Genomic DNA, 17,891 nt, shown 5'->3' with positions numbered 1-17,891 from the left:
TTTCACATAATCAGTAGTTATACATCCCTGATGTGCAGATCAAGGTGCAGACAGCATATAAAAAATATCAAAAGCAGAAGAGCTACTACATGCATGACACCAAATCATTCCCTTATTTCTGGGCATAGAGGGATACCATATTCTGTAGCCTCCTATGGGATCTAGAGCTGAGTTCTAGTCAATGGAATATGGGAAGAAGTGATGTACACACCTCCCAGGACTGACCCCTAAAGTGTTTTATCTACCACCTGGTTAGAGAGGACCCAGTAGGGGACTTCAAGGCCTTAGGGCATGGAGATCCACCAGAGAGAAGAAGCCTAGTTCCTGAGTCACTATGTGGAGTACAGTTGCCCAGGAACTCTGGAAATCTGCTATCCAGGAAAACATATATCCAGGAAAACAAATCTACTATCCAACATGAACATGATTATTCACATCTCGTGGCATGGATTTACTACTTGGTTTGCTGTGTCATATATGCTCTTTTCTGCTGACATCAAGTGTAAAGTTGGATAATATAATATTGATTGTGGGATAGCTACTTTGCTTTTTGTTTTATCTCTCTGGATAGCACTCTTTTCAAATAACCAGTGCTTTTCCTCTTCCAAAAAGACTCCTATATCAGATCCTTATTACTGGAGAGTATTGACTCTCTTTTAGTAATTTCTAAAGTCTTCTGCTGTTGTGGTGGTAATGGCACTTTTAAAATTCTAAATGCTTCTTTACAAGGATCTTTTATAACTCTAACTAACTAGCTACTTATACATTTCTCTAAACAAGGAGTGACATGAAATAAATATTAAAATAATTGGTATAATGGGTATGACATACACAACTTAGTCTTAAGTGGTCCAGAAACACACACACACACACACACACACACACATTATTAAGCAAATGAAGCAAAATGTTACTAGCAATGTGGGGAAATGGTATATGTTGTTATATGTATATATTCATAACTTCATGTGAATTTGAAACTTTATAAACAAAAAAGAATAGAAAAATGTTAACATTAAAAATATCAATACTTCTTATAATTTTGCTTTTAGTATTTTCTCTGTGCAATTTAAGACTTGTCAATGAATGTTTTTGTGTGATAATACGGCTTTTGAAAATTTATTTATTTTTATTTTTTATTTTTTTTGGCTTTTGAAAATTTAAAGGTGTTGTCTACTGAGACACAATTCTCTGTGTCCCTAATTTTTATGTTTTGCCCTCAAACACAGGTCTGATATAGTGTATGCTGCCTCTCAAATACACTGAATTCTGCTTGAATGTAAGAGAAAGAGAAGATGCACATTACTGACACTAATTAATTATTACATTGTTAGCATTTGAAGAGAATATTCTGATCTAGTGAAAACCTTTGGATCATGTTTTCCAGAGATAGGAAAGGAATTTTTCAAATACTGATCAGCTGCAATTTATGGGAGGTTCACAAATTAAGTAGGGGATTTTGTACATTTTAATATAAATATGAGTACAATACATGATAAGAATTGATTATAATCACTCTAGAATTGCTTTATTCCAGACATCAAATAACAGCTTCCTTGGGCGGAGAGTATAATGATTCCCTATATATACCACACTAGATAGAGCATCAGCTAACACATTATTTATAAATAAACTATATTTCTTGAGCCATTAATATAGAAAAAGTGTTAGCCAAACTTATCAAGAAAATACCACCAATAAGAAATGAGAATAATAGAAATACTCTTAGGTAAAGTGGACAATAGAAGACAAAATTAGAAAATGCCCAATTCAATTCTATTTAAACACTTTTAAAAACATGAGTAAAAGAGGCAATTTTGTAGGATGATATAAATTATAAAAACTGAGTCCATTCAAGATAGAAACTCTAAAATTAATTACTATGGAAGAATTTGAGAAAGTTGTAAAAGGTATCACTCTCCTTTACCAAACCAGTTTGAACACAAAAGCCAACCCACCAGAACTTGATCATTTCAAAGGTGTATCTCTTCAAAGAACAGATATTACTCACTGTTACTTAAATTTTTTAGGGCAGATACAGAAGTAGTTATTGATTGCTTTTATGACACAAGCATCACTTTGATAGCCAACTGTAGCAGTAAAAAGCCAAGACGAAACAGAACTCAAAAAAGAAATCTTCAGATCAATCTCATATCTGAATGTTGGTGCAAAGTTATACATGAAGAAATAGAATCTAGGAGCACATTGTAAGCATAAAATGGAAGGATAGTTCAATAACAATAAATCTCTTAATTCAATTCATCATAATGATAAATCAAAGGGGAAAATATTGATCATCTCTGTAGTTGCCTTTTTTGGTTTTTGGTAAAATTCGTTATCCATTTTTGATAAAAGATTCTTAATGAAATAGGAATTGAGGGGCTATTTCCTTTAGATGGTAAATATTCATCTCAAGTAAAAATGTATTAACTGTGTAAAATGAGACAGCTTCCATTTAAGACAGGAATAAGATAGGAATTTCCATAATTCCCACTATTAATCAACAGTATTCATGAAATAACAGTCATATGTATTAAATAAGACAAATCAGAGGTATGCAAATAGGAAAGGAGAAGGCAAAGTGATTGTTATTTGTAAGTGTGTGATTGTATGCTTCCAAATTCCATGAAATGAACAGCAAGATATATGAGAAACAGTTAAAATAACTCAGTAGCATATTTATGTGGCATTTATTTTTCATTTGTCTCCCTCCAATGGAATGTCAACTCTACGATTAAAAGACTGTGGTTGGCTTTGTTTATTATTTTATCTCCAGTGCCAAAAAAGTGCCCAGTACATAGTAGGCACTGAAGAAATATTTGTTAAAAGAAAGAATAAATCTGCACTCTAGATTTATTCTCTCATGCAGAGAGAGATGTGCAAAGACACATGAATTATTTTTTTATAACAGAAAAAGATAAAAGTAAGCAAAATATCCATTAGTGGGTATCTAATTAAATGTGTTATTAAAAATAATGAGGTATATATTTGAACTAATATGTTAAGCCCTCTAAGATAGATTTTTAGGTTAAAAAAAGCAAGGAACTAGGCCATGATACAAGTCTTAACACATTGAAAAGGACTGAAATAAAATAACATATATTCTTCTCCAAAGAGAAATTATTAGAAATTCACAGAAAAGAATCAGGAAATCCTAAATGTTTGAAAAATAACACATTTCTAAGTAACCCCCTATGCATAAAAAAAGAAATCATAAGGGAAACAAAAAAATACCCTGAACTGGATGAAAAAGAAAACATAGCATAGCAAAATTTATGAAATTAAGCTAAAGAAGTACTTACTGTGAAATTTATAGCTTTAATGCTTTTATTAGAAAGAGAGGACTAGAATCATTAATCTAAGCTTGAAGACAGAAAGGCAAAGTAAATCAATCACGAAGCAAGTAGAAGAGAGGAAATTATAAAGGTTGGAGTGGAACATGTTGAAATAGAAAATAGAAAAACAATGAATCTAAAAGCTGGCTTTTAGGAATCAATTTTATGAAATTTTGTTAAAAACTTTACGCTGACAAATTTGACAACTTTGATGAATTGTAAAAATTCCTAGAAATAAAGAAATTACCAAAAACTGATTGAAGAAGATTGGAAAATTGGAATAGGCCTATATCAAGAAAATACATTTAATTAGTAAACAGTAATATTTCTACAAATAAAAACCAAGCACAGATGGCTTTACTAGTGAATTCTATCAAACTTTTATCGAAGACTTAATATTGGTCCCACACAAACTCTTTCAGAAAAAAGGAGAAGGAACACTCTGCAACTCATGTGAAAAAGCCAGGATTATCCTGACACAAAAGCCAGATAATGACATCACATGAAAGAAAATGAAAGAAAACCTCTCCCCAAGTAGGTTAAAAAATTCTTGCAAACAAAAATCTGCAACATACAAAAAGAATTATACGCAAATGCAGTTATCCCAGAATGCAAAAATTAGTTCAACATCTAAAAATCATGTAGTGGTGTCTCAGTGGCTCAGTCGGTTAGGCATCCGACTCTTGATTTTGGCTCAGGTCATGATCTCAGGGTTGTGAGATTGAGCTGCACGTGGGCTCCACACCTAGCCTACATCTTTAAGCAGACTCTCTCTTGCTCCCTCTTCCTATGGCCCTCCTCCCATAAAAAAATTTAAAAATCATGTAATGTATAACACTGTATTAATAAAAGGTAAAAAAAACCCCACATGATCATCTCAATAGTTTCAGGAAAAAAAACATTTTGTTTAAAGCCAAAATACATTGATTATTAAAATTCTCAACAAACTAAGGATAGGAACTTTCTCAACCTGGTAAAGGGCATATAAAAAACCTATACCTAAAATCATACTTAATGGCGAAAGATTAATGTTTCCCCCCTAAAACGGACAATAAGGCAACAATGTCTGCTCATAATCATTTCCATGAAACATCATAGTGGAGGTTGTAGCTAGTGTAATGAGGCAAGATAGATGAACCAAAGGCATACCAATTGGAAAGGAGGAAATAAAACTGTACCATCAGACCACACACACGCCCCAGCATCAGGACCATGTCTATGTAGACAGTCTTATGAAATTTATAAAAAAACCTCCATAAGTAAGTGAGTCAAACAGGGTTGTAATGTATGAGATCCAAAACAAAATCAAATGTAGTTCTTTCTATTAGCAACTAACAATCTGAAAATGACAGTAAGAAAATAATTCAACTTACAATAATGTCAAAAAGAATCAAATAACTGGGAATAAGTAAGCTTAACAGAAGTAGCATAAGATCTGCACATTGAAGACTATAAACCATTGCTGAAAAAAATTAAAGGAGACTCAAATAAATGAAGAGATATACCATATTTATGAATCCAGAGATTCAGTGTTAGGTTGGCAATTACTCACAAATTGTTCTACATATTTGGAGCAATACCAAAATATCCACAACCCTTTTATTTAAAACAAATAAAATAAAATAAAAAGGATGATCCCAAAATTTACATAAAATGGAAGGAATCTAGAACAGCCAAAATAATTGTGAAAAAGAAGAAAAAGAGGATTCACACTACCTGATTTCAAGACCTAACATAAAGCTAAAATAATCTAAGAAGTATGGCATTACCATAAGGATAAACATATAGAGCAACGGAACAGAGTAGAGAAAAAAACCCTCACATTCATGATAGTTCATTTTTTTTTTAATTTTTTTTAATTTTTTTTTTATTTATGATAGTCTTAGAGAGAGAGAGAGAATGAGACAGAGACACAGGCAGAGGGAGAAGCAGGCTCCATGCACCGGGAGCCCGATGTGGGATTCGATCCCGGGTTTCCAGGATCGCGCCCTGGGCCAAAGGCAGGCGCCAAACCGCTGCGCCACCCAGGGATCCCATGATAGTTCATTTTGTATTAAAGTATCAAGGCAATCCAAGAGGAAAGGATAATTTTTTTCAACAAATGGTTCTAGAACAATTAAATATCCATATGCAACAAAATGCATTTAGACCCTTACCTCACACTATGCACAAACATGATCTTAAAATGGTTTATAGATCTAAATGCAGGAGCTGAAACTATACAACTTCTAAAAGAAAGCAGGAAAAAGTTTGTGACTTCGGGTCAGGCAGAGAATTCATAGATACAATACTGAAATGATAATCCACGTAGGAAAACACTGATAAATTAGACTTCATCAAAATTAAAAACTTTCATGCTTCAAAAGAAACCATTAAGAAAATGAAAAGACAAGCCACAGGCTGAGAGAAAATATTTGCAAACCATATATCTTATAAAAGATGTGTAATCAGAATACAGAAAGAACTTTTACAACTTAATAAGAAGATAAATAGTCCAATAAATATTGATATGGGCAAAATATTGAGTAGTCATGCCATGAAAGAAGATATATGAATGCTAATAAACACATGGAAATAAATGTGGTAAACACATAAAAACACAGAGAAATGTAAATTAAAATCACAAAAAAGGTATCTTTATACAGACACTAGAATGACTGTAATCAAAAAGACTGACTATACCAACTAAGGGCAACAATGGGCAGAAACAAAACCTCATACATTACTAGTGGGAATGTAAAATGGTATAGTCATTTTGGAAAACATTCTGGCAATTTCTTAACAATTTAAATATATATTTGCCATATAACCCAGCAGTATCACTTCTAGGTATCTTCTCAAGAAAAATGAAAATATATGCACGCACAAACACATCTAAGTGTTCACAGCAACATCATTTATGAACGTCGATAACTGAAAACAACTCTAATGTCCGTCATTTTAGGAATGGATTCAAAAATGTGGTAAATCCATACATGGAATACTAACTACTCAGCGGTAAAGAAACAAACTACTCACACATGCCCCAGCATCAGGACCATAATGGTCCCATCACAGGACCATTATGCCATGTAAAAGGCTATATACTGTATGATTCCATTTATCTGGTTAGTTAGTTAAGGATTTATTTCAGAGGGAGAGTGCACACACCAGCAGGATGGGCAGAGAGAGAGAGAATCTCAAGTAGACACCATGCTGCACACAGAGCGTTATGTGGCCTTGATCTCAGGACCATGACGAGATCATGACCTGAACCAAAGCCAAGAGTCGGCTGTTTAACCTACTGTGCTGCTCCGGTACACCTGTATGATTCCACATATAAAATTTTCCAGAAATGCAAAACTACCAAAAAAAAAAAAAAACTATCCAGAAAGCATAATTAGTGATTTTCTGGGGCTGAGGGAATTTGAGATGATGGATGTTCTAAGGATTATGGTGACTGTTACACAAAAATATCATTTTAGTGAAATTTATTGATGTATACACTTTAAGTGGGTGAATTTTATGTTATAGAAGTTATGCCACAATGGTGTGTGTTAAAAAATGAAATATACCCTAATAACCAAGATATTTAGAGAATGACATAAGTATGTATAATATCATATCATTTATAGTAAACATACTACATTTATTCATTCATGTGCTAGTTAAGACCATAACAGTTCTGGAAGTATATATATTCAAAAAACAAGTTTGCCTCTGAAAAAAGGACTGAAAGTCTGGGACAGGCAAGAGAATTATTTTTCATTGTATACCTTCTGATACTGTTTAAAAAAATTAAATTAAACCATGTATAATATTGCTTTAAAAACTAAAAATCCTAGTAAATAACTAAAACAAACAACCAACCACAATTCTGATATAAGGACCCAGGTGTATGAATCTGCTCCTGAAGGTCTATCTTATGCAAATGAGGCTCTAAGCACTTATGAGTAGCCTATAATAAGATAAAGCAAATTTCATCCCTAAAACATGATATTAGATCCTTATAATTTCAGAGAGATAAGTGCAAATTGTGGGAACTTGGAGAAACATGAGAAGTTTTTGACCAGAAGCACTTTAAGCATTACGGGGCACCATATTCTGTAGTCTACATTAGCTACAAAATAAACACCAATTCCTTACCCCCAAACACAAGCAAAATGCAAACAAAATGTAACACACTGGAGGATTAAATGAGAGGTGGGGAAAGTAGAGGGAAAAAAAAAAGAGCAAGGATAGAGTGGTCTAGTGGATAGTGGGCATTCATATATAAATATAAATATATAAACATATAAAAATATATACATATATAAATATATATACACATATATAAATGATTTCAAAATACTTTTTCCGCTATGCTATGCCTTAAAAAAAGCCATTATATATGATATGCATTCGAACTTGTTTCTATGAATCATACAGTGGATATACTGAACAGTGCTTTTCAGTATACCTTTTAATATCAAGAACCTGTTACAAAGATTTGCTTTTCAGTTGCACGCTATGAAGAGATGGCTTTAATTAAGAATATTTATTTTAATCTTACACAAACAATGGGAGAAATTAAAATACACTGTCAATATTTAATTATAAAGATTCAAGTGCTATTTTGTAACGACGCCTTAAGAAGGTCAAATTTAAGACTTCTGCCCTCAGATTTTCCCTTTTTAATACAGAAACATAATACTTTGTAGAGCGTTGCTCAGAAATGCCTAGTATTTGATGTCCATTTTCACACAAGGAATCAATAATGTAAATATTTCCTCGAAGTGGAAACACCTGCAGGGAGGGTCAAGGAAATCATAAAAGGTACTTCTTTCAAGCTTTCACTGCTTTCATTTGCATTTCAAACCAACAGGGCTTTCATGCTGTGTTTAGTGCTCTGAATAGACAATCATATATGTTTGCCACACGTGCGTTCTTCACGCATGCGTTCCTTGCAGTGCTGCTCCTTCTGAACCACCCTTGCTGTGGCTTCATTTACACTCAACACACATTTAATGAACACCTACTGTGGGCTGTTCGATATGAAGAACAGGACCACCAGATTAGGTAATAGGATCATCCCAATATAGCAGACGAGGCTTCTGAGGCTCCTGGACTCCAAGTGTCCCAAGTCCCAGAACTGGCAAGTGGAAAACCAGGACTTAGCCTGAGCCTTTTCCTTTATATCTATTTTCAAGTATCCATCCTATCCGTGGCCCTTCCCTCCTTTCTCTCCCTAGTGTCACTGATAGTTAAGAGCAGAGTAGCACAGAAATGAAGGAGGGGTTTTCCGCTTGCCCCATTCACTTCCCCAAAAGGTAGGAGGGAAGAAACACCCAGGGCTCAGATTACTAACACACTCCTCACTGCTCCGATGTCCATGGTTCACCAAGGACACCCCGCTTAACTTCAGCCCCAAACTGTTCCGTAATTTTCTGCTCAAATCATGGAAGTCACCAAGAGTAATTATTGCTGGTAGTGGAAGAAGTGTCCTCAGCATCCCAATTCACAACTCTACGTAAAGATTTTTCTGCGGCAACCAGTTCCTCAAGGTCCTTAGGGGGATTATCAAGATTATATTTGCAAGTTCAAATATAATCAAATATAATCTTGATAATCCCCCTAAAGACCTTGAGGAACTGGTTGCCGCAGAAAAAGGGCTGAACCAGCTCCCACCTGCCAGCCTGGAGTTCCAAGCACAACACAAAGCATTGATTCGATTGGAAGAATCAGATTTCTTAATTAAGTCAATGGAAAACCAGTTTGAGATCTCTACGACCGGTATACGTTAGTGAACTTTTAGAATATAACCCACTCACATTTAGGGATTCAGGTGTTACCCTCCAAGTTCATACTAAGATAAATGTGTAAGACAGCACCACTTTTCTTGTGTTTAATAAAAGATAGAAAAATACATACTTTCAAAATTAAAAAAAAAAACCACGGTTTTCTGGACTCTTGCATTTTTCTCTCTTATTCATTGACCTTTATTTTTTAAAGTATGATTTCATTCAACTCCAGGGAAACTTCTATTTTTATGATATTATTGTAAGGGTCTTACTATTTTACCTGTATATTTTATTGCTGAGTCAGTGTTTATCTTACCTCCTCGATGGATAATCAAAGAAGTCTCACTTCCAATGGGACAGTCCTTAAGTATATCCACTACTTCTGTATGGCTCAGGTTCTGTACATTCTGCTGGTTGATCTCAACAATGAGGTCACCTTCACACAGGCCAGGGCATCCCTGAATGTCAAGTATTTGTTTCACCCGCTGTCCTGTAGGACTGTCGGCAATAGTGAAGCCAAAGCCCTGGGCACCTTTCACAATGGTTAAGGTCATAAGTTCAGCTTGGGTGGCCCCAGATGAAGCCATAGACACATTGTCGTCATGGACAGGTGGTGGATACGTGCCATCTAATTGACCATCAGCTGGCATTGAGTGCAAAGAATGAGGCGGTCGATCTGTTATATCCGGAACCGACTGTGAGGTCCGAGAAATGTATTCCAAATATGTTTCATAGTTATGTCTTCCATTGACCATCACCGGAGGTGGCCTCTCCATTATTGCAAGGGGTGGCACCATGCTGTTAGCAGGATCCTCAGGATCAAAGGGCAAAGGGTAGCCACGACACAACACCAGGTTGACACTCTGACCAATAGGAACAGACTGGAAAAGTTTGACTACATCTGCATGAGTGTGTCCAAGGACACAAACTTCATTAATATAGACAATGACATCACCTGCAAGGAAAAAAGAAAGAGATTGACAACATGAGGTAAGTTCAATTAAAGTTGACATAGAGAAATGGAATTATTTATGAGACTAGTATAAGAGGCACTCGGTTTCTCAGTAAGCAGTGAGAAAATCAATTAGAATAATATTTAAATTCGCTGTAGGTGACTCAAGGTTACAACAGGTCTGCCAACAAATACAACGATCAAATGATGAAAAAAATGCTATGTACTCATTCTTGGAAGTCAGAAGCATCTTTGTGTTCAAAAAGAAAGGCTCAGGAAGGAAAGTCTAGAAGAATTTGTACCTTGAGGAAGCATATATTCTATGCTTCTTTTTCATCTTCATTTCCATCTTCAGTGCAATTCAGTCAATAGAATTTTCAAACTATTGAGAAGTGGTGGTCATAAGTCTTGGGTGAAAATTTAGAAAGCCCTGGTATACTTTTTTTTTTTTGTATAGCTTGACTGAGTCAACTGCTATTTTTCTTTTTTATGGAAGAGGAAAATATTTTGCCCACTTATTTTCTCCATCTACGGCAAGATGTAATTACAAAGTTTCTGTGTATACACAAGCAAAGGCCAAGAGCACAGATTCTGGGATCAGGATCTGAGTCCATATCTTGGCTCTACCTACTACTTAACAGATATGTGATTTGGGCAAATGACTTACCTGCTTTGAGTCACAGTTCCTCATTTGTAAAGCTGTTGTGAGGATGAAATAAAATAATATAGGAAAAGTGTTTGGCATAGTGCCTGAAACACGGTAAGTGTCCAATATTTGTGGACCACTATTAGTATTACTATTGCTAAAATAGGATGGAGGGGATTTGGGACCCTGGCTTTCAAATAGGAGGCTGCCATAGACTCATTCTCTGATTGTAGATTAATTAATATTTCTGCAGATCATTTAAAAAAGGCATTTGTCCTCTCTCCCCAATGAATTATCATAGAGTTATAGAAGTCCACTGGTTAGAAGTTGACTTTATAATATTAAAAATGCCCTAAATGTTAATTATTCATTATAAAATAAAAACTCTGAAAAACATTATTTTCTTTTTAAGATGCAGGAAAACATGCTTGTTTGAGACAATTGTTTAAAAATTTCAATTATCTATGAATAACAGTTTTATTTTTAGAGAACGGTTATATTATGGATCAATATTTTTATTCTCAAAAACCATAATATTTGAAAATTGAACTTGCAAACTGAGATTGTGCCTGACTACTCTGGGGAGTATATGAGGGAAAGACATGTTTTCACAGACTGTCAAATAAGTAACTCAACAGACATTAATTAATCAGCATAATTCTGAAATGGGTAGTGTACATGGCTAGGGATCTCATTCTGAGACATCCTTGCCCATAAAATTGCAAACATCAAAAATGCAAAAACAGAGTTGAACTTTCAGAGTTAAATACGTTTCTAGCTTTTCTTAGGTGTCTGATATAAAATGATCACTCCACTGTATGCATCTAAAATAAATAATTCTATGAATAAAACATTCTTGAGTAAGATACTCTCAACAACACGGACTGGTTAACACTCACTCTACCCAAATGCTAGAGACCTGCTTGAAAGTGCTAAAGATGTAAAGACAGAATAAGCCAAACAAACATTTTCTGGGATCCAGGTTAAGTGTGATTCTAAGAAATGTCATAGACTCTGTGATTGGTTGGATGGAACTTCACACTTCAGTTATGTGTATCAGAAAGGGTGCTGGTGTAATGCAGGGATTTTGGAGCAGGAGTTAGGGCTGAGTTGGGATGAGCATCCTTTCTTTGCTACTATGATTCATCATTAGACCAGGGCAAATGGAGACTCTTTTGAGTTATAGAAGTCCACTGGTTAGAAGTTGACTTTATATTAAAAATGCCCTGAATGTTAATTATTCATTATAAAATAAAAACTCTGAAAAACAATATTTTTTTTTGGCATTATTTTCAACTGGTCTGGTCACCTGAGAGTCCCAGAGAAGCATCTGATTCAGACAAACTTTTTTCCTTCTCTTCTTGCCTCTTCTATTTCTAAAGTTATGATAATCTATTTTACACATTACAAGGTTGAAAGAATAATAAATACTGTGTACCAGTGTCCAACTCAATGATGAGAACATTACACATACTGGTTGTGTTTCTTCAGGTAGCACCTCCCTCCTACTGACCTCTCCAAAGGTAATCACTACCCTACATTATTCACATGCACTTTACATTTTTATGACATATCCAGGTACCTTTAAATAATGTCCCCAAATAACACTTAATCCCTAAATAATAATATCCCCCTAAATATGGTTTTGCACATTTAAAAATCATTATAATCATTGTACAATCATGTATGGTATACACACTAATCTTCTGTAATTCTCTTCCAAATGTATTTGTGATATTTATCTATTTGATATCTTTACCTTTAATTCATTAATTTTCACTGCAACAGAGTGTCTGTTGGATGGCTATATCACTATTTTCTTAATATTTATCCATTCTTGTGTTAATGGAGGCTCAGGTTCTTGTGAATTTTTGGCTGTTATGAGAATTCTGCTAATAATCTCTTTCCATGGCCCCTGTGTACTTATGGTAGAGCTTTTCTGAAGTGTGGACCTTGGCATAGAATTTCTGGGCATAGACCACAGGCTTCTTCAGCTTTGTTATGCAATGGCCAATGGCTGACAAAATAGGTCAAATCGAATTACATCCCCATTTCTAGTATATCAGGATTTTCATTGCTTCCTATCTGATACAATACTAGGCATTCTCAGACTTAATTTTCATGGATCTAATGGGTGTGATCATGGTTTTAATTTGCATTTCCCAGATTGCTAGTGAGGGTGAGCATGTTTTCATATGTTTATTGGCCATTTGGGTTTCCTCTTTAGTATGTCTCATTTTCTCATTTTTTCCTATTTTGTTAGTCCTTTATATTTTGTAAACACATTGACTGCTTCTCTGCCCACCTCCATTCTTGATCCAACATCTTTGGTAGGCTTGGGAGGCTGCATGGTATAGCCGACGTTATGCGGGATAGGGATAATGTATCAGAAGACTTTGGTTTGATTTCCAGCTCTATCACTTCCTAGCTGTGTGACTTTCAAAGCTAACTTTAATCTTCTGTGACTCAGATTCTTCACAAGTAACAAGGAACAAAAATAATAGCAACTTATTGCTCTATGGGAAATAAATGAGATCATGCAGGTGACAGGGTTCATAAGCTGCAAATTGTTATGCAAAGGATGATTGCTATTTCAGTAATTATCTGTCCTTGGTTATACCTTTTATAAAATCAGGACAGTCCCACCAAGATATTCCCACCACAATCATAATCAAGGCTGAATATGGGTTTCTGAGTGGGCAGATTAAAGACAGGAAGGTAACAAATGCCATTTTCTCCTAAGGCATTCCCTAACTTTAATCACTGTTAACGAACTTCCCCCAACCCCCAAGCACGCTATGCCAGAAATTCATAGGAAAAAAGAACTAAGCTCTCAAGGTTCCCTGCCAGGTCTAGAGAGTAGTTATTTGAATTATAGTGATTAATGTTATCTATTTTTGAGTTTTAATGTGATCTTGCTATTTAGAAACAGAATGAGAACTATTTGTGGTTCTTGGTAAGACTGCCTTTTAAAATTTATGGATATTTTCTACTCAGAGCAATTTTTCAAGTCATCAAGCAAGCAGTGATACAGTGCTATCTTTATGGAGCTACGCAGAAGCTTTCTGAATGAAAAGATGAGTGGTCAGTCATCACAGGATAAAACTAACAACTTGACGGTACTCAACTGCTCACTCTAAAAAATGTATAGAGATGCCTAGACATTGTGACATGCCAAATTGTTGTAGATGGATTTGTAAGCAAACATTTGCCTGTTCAGATAGAACTAATTGGGTAGGATATTTATTGACTGTGCTGCATGAATGTCATTTACATGTTGTGAAATAAAAATATGAGCCACCTGGTCCATGCCATCCAACAGTGCCATGCCAAGTCCTGGGATAGACTGGATTCAGAGCACAGAAAGAGATGTCATTAGGAAAACTGGCTCTAGTTCAAGCCCTGCTGGCCTATTTAAGGGGGAGAATTGGGAAGAGAGTGACTTGCTCTTTCCCTCTCTCAATTTATTCTTTTATAAAATGGGAATTAAAATATCTCCTCCATTTCCTCTTTCACATGGCTACTGTGAGAATGAGATCATGCTTGTGAAAACACTTTTAATTTTACCAAGGAAAGGTTCTCCATAAAAATAAAATGCTGCATTTCTTTCAGAAGCCAAGTACATATTTTCATTGCCATCTTGCCTGTAAGGTACATTGGGGCCAGATGTTTTAGGACTATTGACCTTGGGCCAATGGGTCAAATTTGGTGTGACTGATGAGCTTGATGTCTCCAACAGGGCTGGTCTCATAAAGACCTGATTCTCAATCAAGAGCTTTTAAAGTGCAAGTGAAGAAGAGCCAGTCTGATCAAGCAGAAGTTGAAAACTGCTGGTCTGTATGAACACGTGTTCCAAGATAACTGGTCTCTCAGTCATGGGAATCAAAAGACACGACAGGATACCTTTTGAGTACTTCATCATTTTGGATAAAATGGGGTACTTTTTCATAAAGCATTGCCTAAAATGCAGTTATTTTTATGCCTCTTTCTTCTGTTCCCACATTCGCTGAGTCACTGTGGTGTACAGAAGCTTCCTTTTTAGCCTCTGGCACTTACCACCTGCTGTCTACCTTCCTTAACCACCATCTTGGACCAGACAAGAATAACTTCCTTCACATTCCATTCTCATCCTGTAGTCTCCTCCAGTAAGTTCAAACTACTCAATCTTTAGACATACCGGTTAACACTATTCACCAGCAAGCTTTCCAACTTATTTTTGTCTCCACCACTCAATAAGATCCCATTCCTGTGATGCCATTGTCTTTACTGTTCATAATTTACAACTTGCTCCTTGCCTTTTACTTGAATTCTGCTCTTCCTCCTCCCTCAGGGGAATTCTTTTCTGTGTGTAATTCCATCCCACCTGATTCATCTTTTCCTTCGCTTTTTCAAAGATATCTTCCATTATTCCTGCTCCGATTGCTGGTATCTCCTATTTGTGAGTACTAATTCTTCTCTGACTTCATTCCTTTGTGGAAGTTTTCTACCTATTCCAAGATTTCCTCACAAAATAAATAGAATAATATTACTATGTTTAGAACTCTTTGGGTATTCAGTATAAATTTATCTTGAATAAAGGATAGAAAGATTTAGAGAAAAACTAGAACAGATTTCATGGCTAACTTTGCTGCCCTTATTGTTTCTAACCTCTGTTTTCTCCAAAGCACTGAAATTTTTGCTAAAAGAAAAAAATTTTCATTCACTACTCCCATCCCACCAATAACATGAACTCTATATTGAAAAATGACTACTTTTGACATTCTTCTCTAGCCAATAAGATTTGACTGACCTGTCATTCTTTCTGAATCTTTTGTGTTTGTGTTTTTATAATAATAATAATATATAATTTTGTTGTAGTAGGACATTTTATTATAATATTGAATATTCATTCTCATTTTATTCTACAACTCCCCCCCAAACATAATAAATTTTTGCACGTACTTGTGAGGGTGTGCTATTCAGTACTTCAAGTAAATTGAAAATAATTGCCCTCAATATAGTTCATTCTCCAAAGTGAATCATTGTGGTATATTAGATGGACAAACAGAATTGAAGGTGGGTCTCTGTGGGTTGCTCTTCGAGCAAGTCATTCAACATCAGTTTCCTCATCTACAAAATGTAGATAACTGACATCTGTTGTACCTACCCTGGAGAAAAGAGGTATCTATGAAATGTTCTGTAAATGGTACAGAACTATCATAATGTCACATCTATAAATACATCTATTAAACTTTTAAACAAATTACCGATAATGAGTGGAAAATAGAAATATATGAAAGATGACAAAGAATACATAGTTCAAATTTTTAAAAGGAAACTGCTGAATTTTATTAAATTACTTGGCAGTTTGCTTGCAGAAATTTGAGAAGACAGATATGTTCATCCTAGTAACTGAATATGCTATTTCCCAGCGGGAAAGACTAGTGACTCATGAAAGTATCTTTGGATTCCTCATTCTTTTCTGGAATATAAATGTGCTGAGGGTGGAAAGATTGGATAGTCTGAACTCTGTGGCAGCAGTGGTGGGGGTAGTAGGTAGAACTTAGAATATCCACATATGTGGCTCTTGGTATATGCTCAGCAATGTCACAAAATGACAAAGGTCTGGAGGGAAATACCCAAGGAAATAAATGGACATTTGTCTTGTTTTCTCAGGTTTTTTGATGAACCTGTTAAAGGGTTCTGTGTCATTTATTGCCCCAAAGTCTTTCCTTATACCTATTTTTTTTTTTTTGCTTAAAAATCAAGACTATTTCCTTTATTTCTGTTCTCATAAAATAGAAACATCATTCTCTTGGAATAATTTAAAGTAGTTCCTAGAATTCCCCAATGGTCTCTTTAGAGTGAAAGTTATTAAAAACAGCCAATTAATGGAAGAGATTCCACCTAGCAAATTCTGAACCTTCCACGGTTCTCCTGACTTTAAACATCTTTCCTGCAGTTGGCATTACTAAAAACATCCTCCCATTATGCAGAAATGCAAAAAAACAAATACTTAGGTTATGAAGGTATAAGAGATGGACAAAATGCCTTCCTCAGAAGAGTCTTAGTTTATTCATTTTGATATGCTACATTTTGAGTTACACTGTGAATGAAAATGAAGGGAATTGAGCCACTAAAATAAGGTTCTGATAATGTTTTATTTTATTTTTTTGACATTGTAAAACCAGGGAAGCCTGGGTGGCTCAGGGGTTGAGCATCTGCCTTCGGCTCTGGGTGTGATCCCAGGGTCCCAGGATCGAGTCCTGCATCAGGCTCCCTGCAGGGAGCCTGCTTCTCCCTCTTCCTATGTCTCTGCCTCTCTTCCTGTGTCTTTCATGAATAAATAAATAAAATCTTAAAAATAACCCATAAAACCAAGTGTGGCATATGGAGAGAACCCTGATTTAGGCATCAAGAGATTTATGTTCTTATGCTAGATATGTCAATAATCAATTGTGTCAACCCATCTCTGGGTCTTATCCTTCATTTATTCATTAATTTATTCAGCAAATATTTATTATACGCAAATACTACTATGACAAGGCATCACGTGATAAAAAGAGAAGAGTGAATCAGATGATCTCTAAGGTAGCTTTTTCACTCTGAAATACTAAGACAAAGGTTAGACTTTGTCTGGATCTACTGCTTAGCTATGTCTGCAATTGGTTCCTTCCTTTCTTCTACTTCCACCACCTGGGTCAGACTCTTACCATCTATATTGTATGAACTTCTGCGAGTCTCTTAGCTGGTCTTCCTGATGTCATAGTAGAAAAAACACGGGAAGTAGGAAAGGGAAGCCTAACATATGACATGATTCCGTGGGATTATGGAGTTACCGAATCTTATCCCAGACAGACCTCTAGGGGTACATGGGATTCTTAATAAATCCCCTCTTCTGGTCAGTATTGGCTCAGGAACCAAGAGAGTGTTAATATTCTGCAGGTCAAGGGCATTTAGTGCCACTGGCTGCAAAGCATTGGGCTCTGCCTCCACCTGCTTCCCTGGCAACTCATCTTCTATACTATTTCGCTGATGTTTTTTCTATTTAACATCCGCCAGTGCCTCTTCATAGACAGAGGATGGAGTCCAGATAGCCTAGCACAGAGTATAAGGTTCTCAGTCTATATTTTCATCATCCCCTGCCTCTTCTTAAACTAGTTTGTGCTTCAGTTGTCCAGGCAAATAGCCACAGCCCTGTACATACTCTGTCCTCGCCA

General features: G+C 35.6%; 1 protein-coding gene across 13 annotated transcripts in view; it reads right to left on the bottom strand.

Annotated features, from left to right (window-relative positions):
- Window positions 1-17,891, bottom strand: part of MAGI2 (membrane associated guanylate kinase, WW and PDZ domain containing 2) — a 1,325,593-nt gene that overhangs the window by 233,571 nt on the left and 1,074,131 nt on the right. For all 13 annotated transcript variants that reach the window (XM_077863874.1, XM_077863875.1, XM_077863880.1 and 10 more), the window contains one exon: window positions 9,411-10,049. In XM_077863874.1, coding sequence (XP_077720000.1) covers window positions 9,411-10,049 — 639 coding nt within the window. The remainder of the gene's footprint in view (window positions 1-9,410; window positions 10,050-17,891) is intronic.

Source organism: Canis aureus, chromosome 21 (genome assembly GCF_053574225.1).
Source record: "Canis aureus isolate CA01 chromosome 21, VMU_Caureus_v.1.0, whole genome shotgun sequence".
Classification (NCBI taxonomy): domain Eukaryota; kingdom Metazoa; phylum Chordata; class Mammalia; order Carnivora; family Canidae; genus Canis; species Canis aureus.
Note: the sequence above shows the minus strand (reverse complement) of the source record. Positions and strands in the feature narration are given on the sequence as shown.